The 19,602-nt window shown below is 56.0% G+C and overlaps 1 protein-coding gene across 4 annotated transcripts in view; it reads right to left on the bottom strand.

The window, feature by feature from the left end:
- Positions 1-2,157: 2,157 nt before the first annotated feature.
- Positions 2,158-19,602, bottom strand: part of ALPL (alkaline phosphatase, biomineralization associated) — a 59,842-nt gene continuing 42,397 nt past the window's right edge. For all 4 annotated transcript variants that reach the window (XM_021097684.2, XM_084963263.1, XM_021097682.2 and 1 more), the window contains 10 exons: positions 18,975-19,094; positions 18,617-18,732; positions 17,106-17,280; positions 16,201-16,376; positions 11,083-11,226; positions 8,856-8,925; positions 6,692-6,826; positions 4,435-4,626; positions 3,824-3,943; positions 2,158-3,167 (listed from right to left, as the gene is read on the bottom strand). In XM_021097684.2, the coding sequence (XP_020953343.1) occupies positions 2,902-3,167; positions 3,824-3,943; positions 4,435-4,626; positions 6,692-6,826; positions 8,856-8,925; positions 11,083-11,226; positions 16,201-16,376; positions 17,106-17,280; positions 18,617-18,732; positions 18,975-19,094 (1,514 nt within the window). In that variant the 3' untranslated portion in view covers positions 2,158-2,901. The remainder of the gene's footprint in view (positions 3,168-3,823; positions 3,944-4,434; positions 4,627-6,691; positions 6,827-8,855; positions 8,926-11,082; positions 11,227-16,200; positions 16,377-17,105; positions 17,281-18,616; positions 18,733-18,974; positions 19,095-19,602) is intronic.

Here is a 19,602-nt window from a genome sequence, read left to right as displayed (position 1 = left end):
TGAACAGATGATGTGGGTGCTTTGTTGGTATCTGAGTATTTACTGTTCAAAGGATAGGCTTGCAGGCTTTCTCTTAGCTTTTCCAGGGGCAGGTGGGGAGGGCCAGGGTGTTCATTTTCCTAGGAGCCATGAAGGATGCGAGTGAGAGAATGAATACCCAGCCTCCCTTGCCCCGCAGTGGGATTAACTCCGAGAAGCATCTTTTAGGCTAATTCCTGGAGGCCGGCAGTGGGACTGAGCCCTAGTTGCCCACGATGGTCACCTGCTTAATAACACAGTCATTCTCAGCCACCTTCCCTTTCCTGGCTCCCTTCCACTCTCTGGGTTCCTTTCACAAACTGCTTGTACTCCAATCCTTGTCACAGAGCCTGCCTCTGGAAAACCCAAGACACAAAGCACTCCAGAGACACGCAAATTGACTTTTTGGCAGGTCCTGCTGAACTTTTAAAACTATATTGCTCAAAATGTGAATGTAAAGAAGTGTGTAAGAGTTCCCACATGGTGCAGTGAGTTAAGAACCTAACTGTAGTGGCTCAGGTCACTGCAGAGGTGCAGGTTTGATCCCTGGCCTGGCACAGTGGGTTAAAGGATCTGGCTTTGCCCCAGTTGCAGCACTGGTTGCAGCTGTAGCTCCAATTCAATCCCTGAGCCTGGTACTGCCATATGTCATGGGTGCGGCCATTAACATAAAATATAAAATAGAATAGAATAGAATGAAGTAAAGAAATGTTTAGGAAATGAGAGCACAGGGATGTGACAAAAATTTGCGAAGATGGCATGAGACTAACAAATGAAAATGCTGCACTGTGCAGTTGAAGATGAGGTGATGCTATCCTGGCAAAAATGGCATATAGATTAACTTGTTATCCCAGCATCAGCTTGGCTGTGCTTCCCTTTTTGCCAGGACTGCTAGGAAGCTCAGAGAGAAATCTGTTCAGTTGCATTTTCATTCCTGAAGGATGTCGCGCTTCTGACATATCGTTTCTCATCCTTCCAAGTTCCTATTTAACTGCTGGGTTATGAGTCATCAGTACCGGCTGCCTCAGAACCTGGTTGGCAGGAGGTAGGAAAATAAAGGATGTCATTAAGAACAGGAATCCTAACCTGGGGGTCCTTGGGCATACACATCACCTCCTGCACCCTTAGGTCCTCATCTATAAATGTGGTTAATGGGAGCCTGCTTCTTAGTGAGAATTAAACGAACAGGATCCATATAACCTCAAGACAGAAACTGGCAGATGGTAAATGATCGATGTTAATTCTTAAGATTATTATCGTTACTGGGGCTTTCACTCCGATGAGGCAAGAGGTACAAACTTGGGGAAGTCTGTTTACCTCTAATTATCAGGTATAAACCTATGCACCAGGCTTGATAATCAGGAACGATCACAATAAGCCTCTTGGCTGAAGCTCTGCGACAGCAAGGAGCAATTCAACACTAAAGTCTTAGGACAGGGAGTCTCCATTGTGGTGCAGTGGAAATGAATCTAACTAGTATCCATGAGGATGTGGGTTCCATCCTTGGCCTCACTCAGTGGGTCAGCTGTAGCTCCATCAGACCCCTAGCCTGGGACCTTCCATATGCTGCAGGTGTGGCCCTAAAAAAAGAAAAAAAAAGAAAAATTAGAACTGGATTTCCCAAGTGGCTCAGCAAGTTAAGAATCCAGCGCTGTGACTGCAGAGGCTTGGGTTGCTGCTGTGGAGTGGGTTTGATCCTTGGCTCGGGAATTTCCACCTGCTTTGAACACAGCCAAAAAACAACTTAGGGCCTCGCACAGTGCCTGGCTCACACTCAATGCGGGTTGAATGAAAGGAGGAAGGAGCAGCTACCATGGGCCAGGGTAGGCAGTTCTGTCTGTGGGCACCACGCAGCAAGGGTGTCCCAGAGGCACTTGTCTTTAATCCTTGCAGCAACCCCACAGTGCGCTGTCTCTCCTTTTCTAGATAAGAAAATGGAGAGGCAGAGATTTAAAGCATTTGATCCAAAGTCACCCAGGTAACGAGCGCCGAAGCCCCCAGGTCAGCAGGAGACACCCCCTGCTTCCCCAGCCAACCCCACCTGCGCTCCCAGGCCCTGAGTCCAGTTCTTCCCAGAGAAAGGAGCTTATTTCAGTCTCCTCCACATTGACCACAAAGATTCAGTCCTGTCCTCAGAAATATTTGGAAAGTTTTATTTAAATGTTTTGTGTTCCTTTTTAACCAACACCAAAAAGAGAAAATTTTTTTGGCTGTTCCAAACAGGAGAGTCGCTTCAGAGGAGAGCTGGCATGTCTGTTCAGAGCTGGGACGCGTCTGCTTTGCCAGGCTGCTCTTCCCAGCCCGGGCCACCCTGGGCTTGGACGGCCAGTCCCAGGAGCTGACTTCCTGGGAGCCCCAGGCGGCCTTGGAAGGAGTGAGGGAGCAAACCTCCATCCTGAGAAGGACTTGGTCTCCCCTGCAGTTAGGACTGAGCTTGGGGACAGGGACACAAGCATGGTGGGGCCTGGTGGGTCCCAGAGAGAAGGAGAGGGGAGTGAGAGATCCTGGAATGTTCTATAGAAGCTCCAGGGCTTCTGGGTCTGGAGAAATATGTTTGCTAGAAAAATAAGATGCTTTGAGAATGTCTGCAGTCTACGCTCTCTGCCTGCCCGTGAGAAACCTACCCTGTGGTCGAAGGGGCAGCGGGTAGGGGCAGAGGCTAGAGGCCAGGAATGGGTCCGGCCCCAGTGGAGGATTCCAGAGGGGAGCAAGGCTGGCAGCAGGCAGACTTTGGTTTCCTGGGTCCCCTTTCTGGCAGCTGCAGAGGCTGTGGAGGCCTCTACCTCCTGCCCCTTGAGGTGTGGGCTGCCAGGCAGTGGGCAGCGCTGGGAGGGGGAGGCTGGCCACCTGTCATGGGTTGGCGGGTGCCCGGGCCCTAGGCCCTCAGAACAAGATGCCTAGGGGGAGCAAGGCCAGCAGGAGCAGCAGGGGGCCTGGGGAGGGGCTGCCCGACGAGCTGGCTGAGGCACAGTGGTCGCGGTTGGCACCAATGCAGGCTGCGTAAGCCATCACGTGGGGGATGTAGTTCTGTTCGTGGACGCCGTGCAGCAGGTGTGCCATGGGGCCCCTGGCAAAGATGGCTACGTCCTCCCCGCCGTGGGTCTCGTGGCGCAGGGGCACGGCGGACTGTGCCTGGTAGTTGTCGTGCGCTGTGGGCCAGAAGAAACACTTGCTGAGAGCCTACCAGGGGCTGGCATCATGCAGAAGCTTCTCCAGGCCCCTCTGTAGCTGGCCTGAATGCCCCCATGTTATAGAAGAAATCATTTTGCACCAGGTCACAAGATTCGAGCCTGCATCTGTTCTGACACAGACGTCTGCTCTCTCACCGCCCCCCAGAGGGAAGCGTCGACCCACAAGAGCCTCTTATCATTGGCTGTGCCATGAGGTCCCCAGGGGCTGCTGGGGACATCATGAACAAACATTCAACAATATGGAATTGGATGGGCAAACTGGGAAGCTCATGTACTGGAATATTACACACCCGGTAAAACAGACAATGTAACACAGCAAGCACCTGCACTGAGCTCATTAGGCCCATTTAGTCCTTCAGACAACCTCGGAAGGTGGAACACTTTTATGGAGGAAATTGAAGCTGAGGAAGGTGATGTTATGTGCTCAAGGTCACAGAGCTGCTAGATTTTAGGAGAGGACTCAAATTGAGATGATTCTGACTTAAGTCCTGGCTATTCTGATACACATACCCCCTCCTCCCACCCCTGAGCATTAACCACAGGACTACACTGTATCCAAGCCCGTCCCTGAGGGGTACCCGGTCCCCTCCCAGCCCTGGGCCTTGCAGTCTCACCATAGTCCACCATGGAGACGTTCTCTCTCTCACCACCCACCACCTTGTAGCCAGGGCCATTGCCGTACAGGATGGCAGTGAAGGGTTTCTTGTCCGTGTCGCTCACCATGGGGGCCAGACCTACACAGGGAGGCATTGGTCCAGGGGGTCACACTGGAGCACCAGGAGTCATCCCCAGGTCCCAGCTTGGTGATTCGAGCCCCCTTTCAATGCAGCCACCTTCTACACCCAATTTATTTCCAACCAACCATCCCTCAGTTTTCACTGTGCCCCACCCCTCCCATCTGTTGGATCTGTCTGTCCGTCCGTCCATCCATCCATCCGTCCATCCATCCATCCATCAATCCTTCCTCTCTCTGCCCTGTCCTTCATCCATCCTCCCTCTCGTCCTTTTCCCCATCCAGCATCCAGGCAGCCGCTCATCCACTCACCCAGGCATCACTCACTCCACTCCCCGCCTCTGTATTCCTGTCGGGCATTTCTCCTCTCTACCCCATCTGGAGTCCCGCATGCGCCAGGCCCTGGACTTGCTAGCACTGCCACCCGACTCCTGCTCCTAGATGGCAGACCCTGGGAGCACCCAATGCCCACCTCCGTGGAAGCCCACCTACCAAAGATAGAGTTGCCACGGGGGGTGTACCCGCCAAAGGTAAAGACGTGGGAGTGGTCAGCAGTGACGACGGTCAGTGTGTCTTCCACGGAGGTCATGGAGCCCGCCTGCTCGATTGCCCGGTCCATCTCCACCGCCTCGTGCAGCGCCTGCTTGGCTTTGCCCTCATGGTGCCCATGGTCAATCCTGCCCCCTTGGAACAGCAAGGACAAAGGCCTCTGGTGAGGGGGAGGCAGGAGATCTGACCCCCGAGCCCCATCCCACGACCACCGGGTTAATCTCTTTGAGGGGAACTCCCATGGGCCAGGCACCACCGGGCACTGGACACCATCTGACCATCACAGCAGCTCAGAGCCTAAGTTGCTGGACCACAGGTCCACGCGTGGTGAGTGCAAAACCAAGGTTTAAAGCAGACCCACTGCCCCACACTGCTCCTGGCACTGCCTGTTCAGTTTCTCAGAGCCTCTGAGGACCTTGGAGAGGTAGCGAAGGGACGCAACAAGCCTGAATGCCCATGAGGTGCCAGGCCTGTCAAGCTGATGTCTCATTTCCCCTCACGACAACTGTGGGCAGAGATGGATACAATCAGCCCCATTTACAGATGGAGCAACTGAGGCCGAGAGTGAGGAAGTGGTATGTCTAAGGTGAGATTGGCTGGGATTTGAATTCAGGTGTGACTCACTCTAAAGCCCTATTTTTCCACTTTCACTTCAAACACATCCAAGCGTCAAGCACACTCCAAAAGGTGAAAAGCCCTCAGTGCCTGGGCAGTGTCCCGGGCAGGCGTCCATAAAGGCCTGTGGAAGCCTGCACCCCATGCCGCCTCCCCCCGGTGAGCACAGGAGGCCCGGAATTCAGCCTGGCTGAAAGGTCCCAGTGGTTGCTGTGTGACCTGAGCGAACGCCTACTCATCTCTACCAGGAAGATGATGCCTGGGTGGATGCTCCCAGCTCTGAGGGGCCTGAGCTTGGGCGCCTGGCTGCCCCCTCTTCCCAGGAGCCTGAGCCTCCCCATTTTGGCCTGGCCGGCTGGCAGGCTGGGTCCCTCCTTTGTTGTGGCTCTGGCAGCAGCTGGTCTGGCGGGTCCCGTCCTGGCCCTGCTCACAGAAAGGACCGCACTCGGGGGAGCCCGGGATCACGACCGCTGGTTCCTGGCTGGTGCCTCGGTGTCAGAGCCCCATTCAGGGCCAGGCCGAGACCGCCATGCCTGAGTGGGAACCCCGGGGTTTGGCAGGAAAGCAGCTGAGCTGGGCTGGCGGCTGCTGGCCTCTGGAGGGCGGAGGGGCCTAAGCATGTGTGTGTGTGGTGAGGATGTGTGCAAATACGTCCGTGTGTGTGTGTACATGTAGAACATGGAAGACAATGCTTGTTAGAACTTTGGAAGATTCCAGAAACTTTATCATTTCCTCTCTCTTGCTATTGTTATTGACTTAGCTATTATGTAATCCTAATAACGACAATAATAGAAGCTTTGAGGATTTATTTTCCGCTGGGCCCTGGTCTAAGTACACCATGTCTCTGAAGGCAGTGGAAGCTAATAACCCTTCTTGGAGAAGGGGGCTATGTGGGGCCACATAGGCAGTGGGTGGCAGCATCGGGACAATAACCGCAGGGCCTCGCAGCAGTACTGGGACCTCATGAACACCAGCATACAGCATTCCTGCCTCCCGAAGTCTCGGGGTCTCTCAGCTCAGGGGACCCCAGAATAACCGAGGGCCTGCCTGGGCCTCCTCCTCTCAGGGATAGGACATGAGCCTGACCTTGGCCCCACGCGGGGCTGGCTAACAGCAGGTGTCTGCAGTCCAGCTGCAAGGGCTCCCACAGACTGATGGGCAGCTGTGGAGGACCCTGGGCCTGCGTCCTGGGGCCCAGCCAGGCAGCTGCTCAAATTGTGTATGTCTACCGGGGCTGCCGATTCATCTTTGGGGAGTGGTGACGTTGAGGGGGCTGCACACTCCTCCAGAGCCACGCCTTGGGGAGGGACCCCCACAAGGAAGAAACCCGCCTCCTCTCTCGGGAAGCCTTCCTGGACTAGGAAGCCTGATGTGCCCCCTCCGTGCCCAAAGGAGAAGAGTTTGTTGGGCTGGGGGCTTGAGCATCGATCGCCCCTTTCTCACCCAGTTGACAACCCGTCCTCACCCTGGGAAATTTCCTGCTTGTCCCCAAGCTGGACAGTTTTCACTGAGAGCTGGACCGCCCGCCCCCGAACCCACCTGGAAGCTGGTGGGGCTCAGCCCTGCAGCCAGCCCGGGGACCTACCTTCCACCAGCAAGAAGAAGCCTTTGGGGTTCTTGATCAGGATCCTGATGGCCATCTCCACCATCTCGGAGAGCGAGGGGTCCGTCACGTTGTTCCGGTTGAGCTCATACTGCATGTCCCCCGGCTCAAAGAGACCTGAGGAGGACCCAGCAGGATGTGAGTGCCTCGGGGAGCACCGGCTCCCCACACGCCACTTGGGGGGGAGAAGGAAGCTTATCTGGGTGGCTCTTGTGGGCCTGAATTATGCCGGGTGCTTTGGGAGCCCTGCCTCCCTTCATCTGCTTAGCCAGGCCTTGCTGAGGGCTCCACGGTGCCCATTTCACAGAGGAGGAGACTGAGGCTCAGGTGGTCAGTATCTTGCTATTTTCAGCTGGTAAGTGGGTGATCTGGGATCAGAATCCATCAGTCTCCTCCCAGCCCAAAGGGTTCTGGACACGGCAGAGGACTCAACAGGGCAACCTGGGCGTGTATTTACATGTCCCTTACAGGTCAGGTTTGAAGGGGACAGGGCCCTGTGCAGTGAAACAGAAGATGGGGGGTCACTGTTCTGTTCACGGAACTCAAGTCTTTCCCTTGTAAAACAAGGCGTGATCCACTCCTTGCCTATGTCACAAGATTCCGCGTGTGCTGGGTTGGCCTTTCCAGCCCTGGGTGTCTTCCCAGAATACCTTGCAAACTTCCATGAGTGTGCGCAGCCACATAAGAGCTCCGAGGAACAGTGTGCTCACCTGCGCCTCCCAAAGCTGCTCCTTCTACGTGCTTTGGAAGTACTTAGATGCCAGCCTCCAAGAGGGCGCCCCCAAATTCCTGCCTCCTGGAATTCATGTCCCTGTGTGCCCCGCCCTCAGAGACTAGGGCTTCCCTGTGTATTCAGCAGCACACGGTAAAATGATGGTGTGGGACTTGCAGCCCGGGGCATACGACACTGTGGCTTCTGCTTGCATAGTTTTACATGCCTGGGGGGGCACCAGCCACCATGCTGTAGGGACACTCAAGCAGCTCTATGGAACCGAGGCCTCCTGCCAACAACCTACACCAATTTCTTAGCCATACGAGTGAGCCATCTCGGCAGTCCCAGCCCCTGTCAAGACTTCAGATGATGGCAACCTCAGGAGAGACCTGGCTAAACTACTCCCAGATTCCTGACCTGAAGAAACAGAGAAATCCTACCTGTTTACCCTGGTTTTAAACCAAGTTTGGGGGTCGTTTTTATGCAGCAACAGATAATTTATAATCTCATTTAATCCACATGACAACCCTGAGGTAAGCCTTATCATTATTCCCATTTTCTAGGTGATTCATTAGTCTTACTTTATAGAAAACTGAGGCACAGAGAGGAGAAATCTCTTGCCAAGGTTACCCAGCTCATGGGTGGTAGGAGCTGGATTTGAACCCAGCACTCCGGCTCTAAGGTTCATGAGTGGAACTTCCATGCTCCATGGGTACAGGCATAGCGCCCCACAGCCAGTGGAGTCTTGGGGTGTGTGCTGTGTGACCTGGGCCAGCAGAGCTGGGTGTGTGTATCTAGGGGAACATCCGGTTGCCCAGCTCCGAGTGACACACCCAGGCGCCGGGGGCTATGTTCCTTGGGAAAGCTTTGCAGGAGGTTCTGCCACTACTTGCTTGGCCTGGCAGCCAGGAGGGAAAGAGGACCCACATGTGTGCATGGTGGTACTTAGGGTCTCAGTCCATCTCACCCAGAGCCGCCCCGGGCCCTGCACCTGCTGCCTACTCCCTGGGGAGGAGGGGGCGACCCCTACTCAAGACCAGCAGAGACAACAGAGCTGGCTTTGGCCCTGGCAACACAGCAGGGCTGGCTCTAAGTCCCCCTGCTCTGCAGCCTAGGGTCTGTTTAAGTCCCAGCTCCCAGCCAAGGTTCAGACATACCTTGGCCATAATTCTAACTTGGCTATGTGGCATCCCAGAGGTGGCGTACCTTCTCTGAGCTTAGCTTCCCTTTGGGCTCAATGGGGCTATTCAGCCTGCACAGCCAGCAGGTTTCAGGTCTAATTCTATGAACCAGAACTCCTCCCTCACCCCTCCCAGGGCCTAGAGCCTGAGGACAAAAGTCCCTAGGTAGGGGGCATCCTGGGACCTGTCCCTGGATGCTGGCTCACACCGACCTGGCCCCAGGGCCCCCAGCCAGATGTCCTCTTCCACTTACCCAAGAGGTAGTCCACGGTGTGGGGGTCGAGAGCCAGGAGTTCAGTGCGGTTCCAGATATAGTGAGAGTGCTAGAAGGAAGGGCTGGTGTCAGCCATGCCCAGACTGGGGGAGTCATAAGGACTGGCCCCGAGTCAGGGTCTAGGGAGTGCATTTGTTTCTTTCAGTCATTTAACAATCCCTCACTGGGGACCTACCATCCCAGCCTTCCCAAAATGGCAAACAGGAGTTCCCGCCGTGGCTCAGCAGAAACAAATCTGACTAGTATCCATGAGAACACAGGTTCAATCCCTGGCTTAGCTCAGTAGGTTAAGGATCCGGCACTGTGGTGAGCTGCGGTGTAGGTCACAGACACGGCTCAGATCTGGTGTTGCCGTGGCTGTGGTGTAGGCCGGCAGCTGCAGCTCTGACAGGACCGCTAGTCTGGGAACCTCCATATGTTGCAGGTGCAACCCTAAAAAAGCCAAAAGAAAAGAAAAGGCAAACAAACAAGCAATTTTAATGCAGGGAGATGAGAATTCTGAGACCAGGGGCGCTTTGAGCCTAGAGGCAGTATCAGTCAGGGCTTCCCAGTGGAGGTAATGTCCTAACAGGACCCTAGAGGAATAGGAATTGATCAGCCTGGGGTCAGGGAGTAGAGTCGCAGGGGGCGGGGGGGGGGGCAGGTCACAAGGGGCCTTGAGTACCTGCTGAGAGGTAGGGGGTGTGTATTCTGAGAGCTGTAGAGAACCAGGGGGGATGGAAAGCCCTAGCTCTGCCCTGGGGACCCCCACTGGGGGCAGGGGTTGATAAAGGAAGTTCTGCTTCCTCAGGGCACAGAGGCCACAAGAAGGGGCCGGCCGGCTTGCCAGGAGATGGCACATTCAAGCCTGGCCGGGGGTCCTGAACTATTAGGAATCAGCTGTGTGTCCCCAGGAGAGTCCCTTGCCTTCTCTGGGCCATGGCATTGGGGATCAGAGGTTTTCGAACCTTGGGCTGCTATGGGAAAAAGAGGGTGGGAAGGCTAAGAAAGTGGGGTTCCCCTGTGGCCCCCTGCTTCACTGAGATGGCTCCTTTATTAACTTATTGGACTGTCACATCACCCACACGAGGTAGGTACTATTATCATCATTTTACAGATGAGGACACAGACACACAGGTTCAGTGGTAAAACTGAGACCGAATGGAGAACCCACAATAAGTCTCTACTTGCTTGCGAAGGGGTGGCTTATCTATGACACCTGTCCGGTGCAGTGATGTGGGCCCCCTCTCGCCCTCTTGGCATCTAGACTGAGCTCCAGGGTATGCCCCCTGCCTGGGTGAGAAGAACTAAGCTCTGGCCTCAAGCTACAGGTAGAGAAACTGAGGCTGGAAGGGGCAGTGTTTCTCTGGCTTGGGGCTCTGGCCCAGTCGAAGCTGACTCAGAAGGAATGGGAAAGGTTCATAGCAGCTCAGTCCCACCCCCACCCGCCCTGGGGGGGCCAGTCCCCACCCCCACCCCCACCTCCCTCCTGGCCCAGCTCCATCCCACAAGGCCTCCCCAGGGCTGGTCCTGGAACCCTCAGAAACCCAACCCCAGAGTGACATCAAAGTGGCTGCCAGCTGCTCCCCACTGTCTTCAGCCCTGACCACAGCCACTTCCAGACCCCAGCTGTCCTGGGCCGAGCGGCCGGCGGATGGAGTTTAAGGGCCAGAGCTGCTCCAGGGAGCCAGCGCCCAGGTCTTCCCACGCGCCAGCCTCCCTCTCCAGCACGTGCCCAGCCCCGGCCCAAGCCACCTCACTATGGAGGGGCTCCCCCTCATGCCCTGGCCCACACACCCCTCTCCCTGCCACCTCTGCCTGCAGAGTCTCCCAATACCGCCTCCCCACTCCTGGTCAGGGCCTCTCAGCCCCTCCCTTGCGGTCTGTCCCCCGTGGGTTCCCGTAGGTCCCGGGCTTCTCGCCACCCAAGCACACAGCGTTCCACGTGTCCTTGAGCATCTGATTCATCCTTCGGCCCTCGTGCCTAGCCAGGGACCCTGCACACAGTAGGGGCTCAGGTGGACTGGATATGCATGCAGGTTTTTCTTTGGCCACTACCTAAAGGGAGGACCTACTATGTGCCGCTCATCTATCAGGGCCCTTTGAGCCCGCTGGGGTGAGAATTATGACCCCATTCTGCCAAAATGAGAACCGATTCAGAGAGGGCTCCCCCATCCCCACCCCATTGCAGGCCACCCCTGAAGCCATCCGACCTCCGACAGGCTACCTTGTGTCTTGGCTTGAAGCTCTTCCATACGTCAATGAGGTTCAGGCCATCCAGCCTCGTGCCCCTGGCCTTCTCATCCATCTCATACTCCACATCGGTTCTATTCTTGGGGAACATGTACTTCCGGCCGCCCCCCATGATCACCTAAAGGGGACACAGCCATCAGTACCTCAGTGCTCCACGACATCCAGAAGTCCAGGGGCCCCGCCTGGAGGTCCGGTGGGTGGAGCAGATGCTTCTCCCACGCGGCGAGTCTTGGTTCCAGTCCACGCTGCTGCCCCTGGGCCCCCGCTTCTCCAGCTCCAGGGGTGAAATCATGAGTCTATGGGGACTGTGGTTTAGGGCTTCTTGGTGAAATACTGCAGCTACTGATAACCTCCCTTACCGGGCTTTCTAGAAGCCTGACACAGAACCAGTTTGTGTGAGAGTACTATTTACAGAGCACTGTGTGTCAGGACTATGGACTTAGCCTTTTTCAATGTCATACCAAGGTGGCAAGGGAACCCGTGTCAACCTGTTTTCCGAATAAAGAAACAGGTGGGAGTTCCCATTGTGGCTAAGCGGTAACAAACCCGATTAGCATCCATGAGGATATGGGTTCGATCCCTGGCCTTGCTCAGTGGGTTAAGGATCCAGTGTTGCCGTGAGCTGGGGTGCAGGTCGCAGACACAGCTCAGATCTGGCATTGCTGTGGCTGTGTGTAGGCCAGCAGCTACAGCTCCGATTTGACCCCTAGCCTGTGAACTTCCATATGCCATGGGTGCAGCCCTGAAAAGCAAAAAAAGAAGAAGAAAGAAATGAGTGCAGAAATGGGATTTCTTTCTTCCGAGGCCTCACAGGGGAAGAGCCAAGATTCAAACCCGAGGCTCCTCCAACCCTGGCAGCAGGGCCCTGCTGCATCCACGGAGCCGAGGATGGGGACTCCGAGAGCCTCCTCTCCCCACGGGGTGAGACAGAGAGAGAGGCCTCAGCCAGGGAGGTCTTGGGGCAGCCCAGCTGGGAGCCTGGCAAACAGCGGGCCAGCGCCCACGTCTGTGTAGTCACCGCCAGGCTAATTTTACCTACTGCGCTGACCCGTGCGGGCAGACGGACGCGGGACTGTTTGTTTTCCCTGGGAGTCCATGTTTGAAGTCCTGACTATTTTTAAAACGGGGGCCAAGAGCATAACAGCCGCCGCCCGCGGTGACCACCACACCAGTGTCCTCCTGTCACCGTGGGCGTCAGCCCAGGCCGCTGCCCCTGGCCGACACCTTGGGAGCCTAGCGCTGGCTGGCCTCAGATCCACTGTTCTGGGACTGGCATTTCATGGGCACCCTTCTCGACCTTCCATTCCATCTCCCTGCTCAGAACCCAGGTTCCACCGGGTGGAAGGGGAGGCAGGAGTCCAGGCCAGTGGGACAGCCGGGACAGGCGGGGGGTACAGGCTGGCCCCAGGACCAGCCTGGATCACGGGAACCCGGAAAGGGCTGTGACTTGGGTTTGAATGCTCACTCTAGCGTGTCTTGACCAAGGGACTATCATGTAACCTCTCTGAGCCTCAGTTTCCTCATCACTGAAATGGAAATAACACCCACCCACAGGATTGTCCCCGTCACAGGATTGTCCCAGGGGGAAATGCAATAACACGTGCTGTCCTGGTACTTGGGGGTGGGGCGGCCTCCCATGGAAGGGATTCTCATGGCAACAAGGGGTGGCAATCAAGAAGATCAAAGCAGCTCCACGGAGGCAAGTCCCTTACCACCAGCTCCAGCAGGAGCTCCAGGGGCGGGGCGGGCGGGGAGATGAAGAAGGGGACCCCGGGTCACTGGCCCCCTACACCCCCCTAAACTGTTCCCACAGAACCTGACCCCTTGGCATTTGCAGAATGGAAAATGAAGCCCCCAATCTTCTTGCCTGGAGCCTCATCATTTCCAGCCCCAGTAGGGACTTCACACACTCATTAAACTCCCAAATAACAGACTTGCTGTTTGGCTTTGGGGTTTGGGTTTGTGTCTTTCATTTTTCTTTTCTTTTCTCTTTTTTTTTAGCAAAAGATATTTATTTTCAGGGCGGACACCAGGATTTTTGTTTCATGGACAGCCTGGGGGCTGGGGGGCTTTAGGGTGGTGTGATGCAGGGGCAGATATGGGAGAGAAGGATGAGGAGGCTGAGAGAGAAAGGGGAGAAGGCCAGGTCCCCACAGCGGCCCCACCTCCTCGCTCACGCCCTAGCTCATCCCAAGTGGCCTCTGCGGACAGCCCCCCACCACAATCCACCCCCACCCCTGCCAGAAAAGCTTCCCTTAAGCTCCTGTCCCCTTCTCAGGCTGTTGCTGCCAAATGTCTCTCAAGAGAAGCCGCGTAATTACACCCTGTGCATGTACAACAAATGTTCTCACATCCATGACCTCACCTCGGCCTCCAGAGACCCTGGGAGGGGGCAGGTGGGGCCTCTGTCCTTGTTGCACAGGTGGGGACACTGAGGCTTGGGAAAGGGAAGAGCCTTGTCCCGGGACACAAGTCAGAAAGAGGCAAAGTCAGTGGGAGTTCCCGTCCTGGCTCAGTGGTTAACGAATCCGACTAGGAACAATGAGGTTGCAGGTTTGATTCCTGGCCTTCCTCAGTGGGTTAAGGATCTGGCGTTGCCGTGAGCTGTGGTGTAGGTTGTAGATGCGGCTCGGATACCACATTGCTGTGGCTCTGGTGTAGGCCGGTGGCTACAGCTCCAATTTGACCCCTAGCCTGGGAACCTCCAGATGCCACAGGAGCGGCCCAAGAAAAGGCAAAAAGACCCCCTCCCCACAAAAAAAGAAAGAGGCAAAGTCAGAGCTCGGCTTTGTGGAGTTTCCATCGTGGCTCAGTGGTTAACGAATCCAACTAGCATCCATGAGGATGCAGGTTCAATCCCTGGTTTTGCTCAGTGGGTTAAGGATCTGGCATTGCTGTGAGCTGTGGTGTAGGTCGAAAACCCAGCTCGGATCCTGCGTTGCTGTGACTGTGGTGTAGGCCGGTAGCTACAGCTCCAATTAGACCCCTAGCCTGGGAACCTCCATATGTTGCAAGCCCCCAAAAGAAAAAGAACTCGGCTTTGCCTCGGATATTCACTCGCCAGGAGGGTTAACAGGACTGTTTGTCCCGAGAGAGGAGCAACTGAATCCCCCGCTCAGAAAAGAGAAGTCAGCATTGGGAGAGGGGCTAGGTGGCATTTACAACTTGGGAGGATGGCTGGAGTTCCTGTGGTGGCCCAGCGGGTTAAGGACACGACATTGTCTCTGCGAGGATGCAGGTTCAATCCCTGGTCTCACTTAGTGGGTTAAGGATCCAGCATTGCTGTGGCTGTGGTATAGGTCACAGATGTGGCTCTGATTCAACCTCTAGCCCAGGTACGTCCATCTGCCACAGGAACAGCTTTAAAAAAAAAAAAAAAAGAAAGAAAGCAGGGAAGGGAGGAAGGACTGAACCCCCATTCTAAGCTCAGGGGCCCCTCGCCCCCTCACCAGCCCCTGGCTGTGGGTAACAAGACACTGAAAAGAGAATAAGCCAGAGGTTCTCATTTAAGAACAGGGAGTAGGGACCCATCTGAACACCAGGTGGCTGATGCCGGGGTGCACACATGCTAAGCCTGCTCCTGTGTCAAGGGGAGTGTTTCAGGGCACAGACATGTGGCTGCTTGGCCATAAATGCTGCCAGCTTCTCAGCACTCACTAGGCATTGGGCTCAGTGTGAACTGCTACAGGGATTGTTTTACTTAGATCTTTCCATGGGCTTACACGATAGGTGCACTTCACAAAAGGATTGTAGGAGTTCCCGTCGTGGTGCAGCAGAAACTAATCCAACGAGGAGCCATGAGGTTGTGGGTTCCATCCCTGGCCTCGCTCAGTGGGTTAAGGATCCAGCGTTGCCGTGAGCTGTGGTGTAGGCCGGCGGCAATGACTCCGATTAGACCCCTAGCCTGGGAACCTACATATGCCTTGGGCGCAGCCCTAAAAGGACAAAAGACAAAACACACAACCAAAAGGATTGTAGGAGGGAAGGCTCAGAGAGGTCAAGTAACTGGCCCCAGGTCACACAGCTGGCAAAGAGCAGGCAAGGATTTGAACCCAAGTTTTAAAGTAAACTTTTTTTTTTCCTTTTTAAAGCCACACCCAGAGTTCCTTTCATGGCGCAGCGGAAACAAATCTGACTAGGAACCCTGAGGTTACGGGTTCAATCCCTGGCCTCACTCAGTGGGTTTAAGGATCCAGCACTGCCGTGAGCTGTGGTATAGGTCAAAGAGGCAGCTCGGATCTGGCGTTGCTGTAGCTGTGGCATAGGCTGGCAGCTGAAGCTCTGATTTGACCCCTAGTCTGGGAACCTCCATATGCCATGGGGGCGGCCCTCAAAAAAAAAAAAAAAAAAAAGACAAAAAAATAAATAAATAAAGCCTCACCTGCAGCATACGGAAGTTCCTGGGCTAGGGGTCGAATCGGAGCTGCAGGTGCCGGCCTACGCCACAGCATGTGGCAATACCAGGTCCTTAACCCACTGAGTGAGGGCAAGGGTCCCCACATCCTCATTTATACTAGTCAGGTTCTTAACCTGCCATGCCACAGTGGGAACTCCCACCTCCTGAATCTCTCATAGTGGCGAATGCAGCAGGTGGGCACACAATGTGTGTATATTATTTATTTATTCAAAGGGTGAATGAACGTAACTCCAAGAGAAAAATAAATAAATAACTAAAGAGCTTGTGCTAACCACGGCCCACGCCACCTTTTCTCTGGGCACGCTGGCTGAGGGCACGGGACGCGTGCCTGTCTGTGCATGTGGGATCGTCCAGGGCAGGTTCTCCCCTCAGATGGCCCTGTCACCCCCACGCTCCAGTGAAGCGCCAGCTTCCAATTTACAGAATAATCCCTGGGCGCCTGGTTCCTGGGGTGTGGTGGCAGCCACCTCAGGGTTCGCCCCTCAGCCCCACCGCGGAGAAATCCCACAGGGCCTCCCTGCCCCAACCACAAATCCCCTAATGGGCTGGGAACCCTCCCAGGTGTGTGGGGAGCCAGGCCAAGCTGCTTTCCCCGGGCCAGCCTAGGCCTGAGGCCTGAGGCCCTGCAGGAGCCCTGTCTCGCAAGGCCCTGCTCTGGCTGCGCCCCGCACTTGCCTCGATGTCCCTGATGTTATGCATGAGCTGGTAGGCGATGTCTTTGCAGCCCTGGATCAGGGCCTCCGGGGGCATCTCGTTGTCTGAGTACCAGTCCCGGTCGGCAGAGTGGGCATAGGCGGCGCTGGGGGTGGCGTGGTTCACTCGCGTGGTGGTCACGATGCCCACAGATTTCCCTGGGGGGCGGGAGGAGGGGTCAGCTTGGAGGGGAGATGGGGGTGTCCATGCGTCCCCCTCCCTCTCCTAGCTAAAGATGGTCACTGTGGCTGTCTGCCTGGGCCGCAGTCTCCATCAGTACTGAAGGCGGGCACGGTGACTTCCAAGTGTCCCAGCAGCTCAGACACCCTGCCTCTGTGAGCCTCTCCCCTCCTGGGGGGGCCTGAGCCGTGAGCACCTGGGCTGGAGTCCTCCCCTCCATCAAGGACCCTGTAGCACCTGACTCCTACAGGGAGCCACCCCCCAGCCCCCTCGTCCCGCTGCCCTGTGAGAACTCCGCAGCCCCCACTAAGGGCTCTCAGGTGGAGCGTGGACCAGGGCCTCTCAATTCCCAGGAGGAAGGAAGAGACTTTTACTGGACTCCCACGGGACCAGTGCTGGGCAGGTCCCTGACCCTCCTCACACCAAACCTACGAGGGGGCTGTTCCCATGTCCATTTTTATGGTCCAATGAACACACTCAGGGAAATGAGCTGGGAGCAGACCCCACATCAGGGTAGTCCCCTCGACCACCAGCCTTTGCTGTCATGGAACGGAGTCCGTGAATGTTCCACCGAATCCCAGAACATCAGGGCTGGAGGAGCCCCGGAGGGCATCTTTTTCTACCCTCTGCCCATTGCACAGTTACAACAGTGGAGGCCCAGATGGGTCACAGAGCCGGGCCGTGTTCCCCGCCGCTCGCCCACTCACCTGCGTCCTTCGCCCAGCGCAGGATGGATGTGACCTCGTTGCCCTGAGTGGTGTTGCACTGGGTGCGCTGGGTGGCTGCGCTCACCCCCACGGTGCCCTCATTGGCCTTCACCCCGCACAGGTAGGCAGTGGCGGTGCCCGCGCTGTCAGGGACCTGAGCGTTGGTGTTGTATGTCTGCGGGTGGGAAAGATGGGTCCGGAGATGGTCTGGCCTTGGCCCACCCTGCTGCCCTGCCCACCCCCCACACTGGGGCCTGGGCGGGAGGGAGACAGAGGTCCCTCTGCTACCCACGAAGGTCCCCCCACAGCCGCAGGATTGCCTAGCTGCCTGCTGCCTGCCCACACCCTGGGCCCTGGTGGCCAGGATGGCAGGAAGGGGCGGGAATATATATGGAGAGGAGTGGGGGTTGGGGCTGCAGCAGCCAGCAAGAGCGGGGCGTGGGTGAGTCCTGGAGAAAGGAGAGGGAGGGGGGTTTTGAAGGATTGAGGGGGGCTGGGCAAGAGGGGGTGTGAAGGCAGGGTCTTCAGACCTCTGATAGAGACCCTGAAACTATCTGCCTGCCTCCCTGCCCCCGCAGCCAGAGGGCTCCTTGAAGGCCCAGAAACCTCACAGTCCCTGCTCTTCTCCCGGAACCAAGCCCAGGGAACCAGCCTGGTCCAGGGTGTCTAGAGGAGCTTCGTTATCCCAGTAACCAAGTTCCCACGTCCTGTGTGAGCCACCTTGGGAGAGAATGGATGTCAGAGAACCCCAAGCAAAGGGCGCACATTGCACAATTCTGTTTATATCAAGCAGAGCAAGTAAAAAAGCAGGAAGAGCTAGTCTATGGTGTTAAAAGTCAGGGTGGATGAGGAGAGGACGAGGACTGAGGGGGTTCAGGGGATCCCTGGCTGCTGTCGTGTTCAGATTCTCGACCTGCATGCTGGTCATAAAGACCCGTGCAATGTTTGTGAAAATCCACACCGTACATGTGTACACTTTTCTCTGTTATGCTTCAATAGAATTTTTTTTTTTTTTTTTTGGCTGCCCCGCGGCATATGGAGTTCCTGGGCCAGGGTTCAGATCCAAGCCGCAGTTGCAACCAAAGCTACAGCTGTGGCAACCTTCGGATCCTTAACCCACTGTGCTGGGCCAGGGATCAAACCTGTGTCCCAGCACTCCCAAGATGACGCCAATTCTGTTACACCACAGTGGGAACACCAAAGTTTTTTTTTTTTTAGGGCCACACTTGTGGCATATGGAAGTTCCCAGGCTAGGGATCAAATTGGAGCAATAGCTGCTGGCCTACGTCACAGCCACAGCAATGTGGGATCTGAGCCGTGTCTGTGACCTACACCACAGCTCATGGCAATGCCGGATCCTCGACCCAAGAAGTGAGGCCAGGAATCGAACCTGCATCCTCATGGATACTAGATGGATTCATATCTGCTGAACCATGACAGGAACTCCCTCCAAAGATTTTTAAATTTGCCCTTTCTTCCTGAGAGGTGGGAGGCTCGGGGCTGGAGCTCACCTTGGACAGGGCCACATAGGGAAACTTGTCCATCTCCAGCCTGGTCTCCTCCCCGGGTTTGTGGTGGAGCTGACCCTTGAGGATGCGGGCGGCTGTCACCGTGGAGACGCCCATCCCTGCAGTGGGGGTGGGGGGGGCTCAGATTTTCGGGCTCCCTGCCCCTTCAATCAACCCTCTCGGGCACCCAGAGCCCTCTGGTTTGGTGCTGGGGCATGACTAGGTGGCCCCCCTCCCCCTTCTCTCCCCAGATCCCCAGGCACCACAGCCTGGCCCCCCAACCTCTTCAACACAGCCCCCTCATCTCCACCGAGCTCCCAGGGCCCCCACCCAGGCCCTCCCTTGGGCCCCCAGGCCTCACCGTCTCCCAGGAACATGATGACATTCTTAGCCACGTTGGTGTTGAGAGTCTGAAGCCTCAGAGCATTTTTTAGGGTCTGCTGAGCTTGGTCTCTCCAGTACTTGGGGTCTTTCTCTTTCTCTGTACAGACAGAGAGGCAGAGTTATTTGGTGCGGGGGGGAGGGGGGGGCAACTGCCCAGCCCCTGTCATGCAGACACCACCTTCTCATTCGCCAGGGCAGAGCTGCCTGGACTCGGCGGAGGAAGCAACAGTTGCCCATCTCAGACCAGCATGGTGAGGCTGGGCAGACCTATGCCTGTCCAATCCTGCAAACAAGCCTGTGGACCCTGGGTTTTCCCCGCACATCTGAGATGGGAGAAACCAAGGCTCAGAGACACCAAGTGATTTGCCTAAGGCCACACAGCCCTAGCCAACGCTGGCAGAGCCGGGCTTCAGTCCAGAGCCCACGCTTGTTCCTTCCACCCAGCAGAGAGACATTGTGTTAAGGCAGCAAATGAATGGTGCTGGCACAATTAGGGGGGTAATGTTTAACCTATTCAAGGGAACAAACTACTTCCAACTGCAGGAGCCCCCAGATGCAGCCAGCCATCAATTATAAACTCCGCTTGGCTTATTCATTAAAGTAGG

The sequence above is a fragment of the Sus scrofa genome, chromosome 6 (assembly GCF_054392235.1).
Source record: "Sus scrofa isolate SSC_HxYL_T2T_F1_AM1 chromosome 6, Sscrofa_HxYL_maternal_Yorkshire_Landrace_v2.0, whole genome shotgun sequence".
In the NCBI taxonomy this organism is placed as follows: Eukaryota; Metazoa; Chordata; class Mammalia; order Artiodactyla; family Suidae; genus Sus; species Sus scrofa.
Note: the sequence above shows the minus strand (reverse complement) of the source record. Positions and strands in the feature narration are given on the sequence as shown.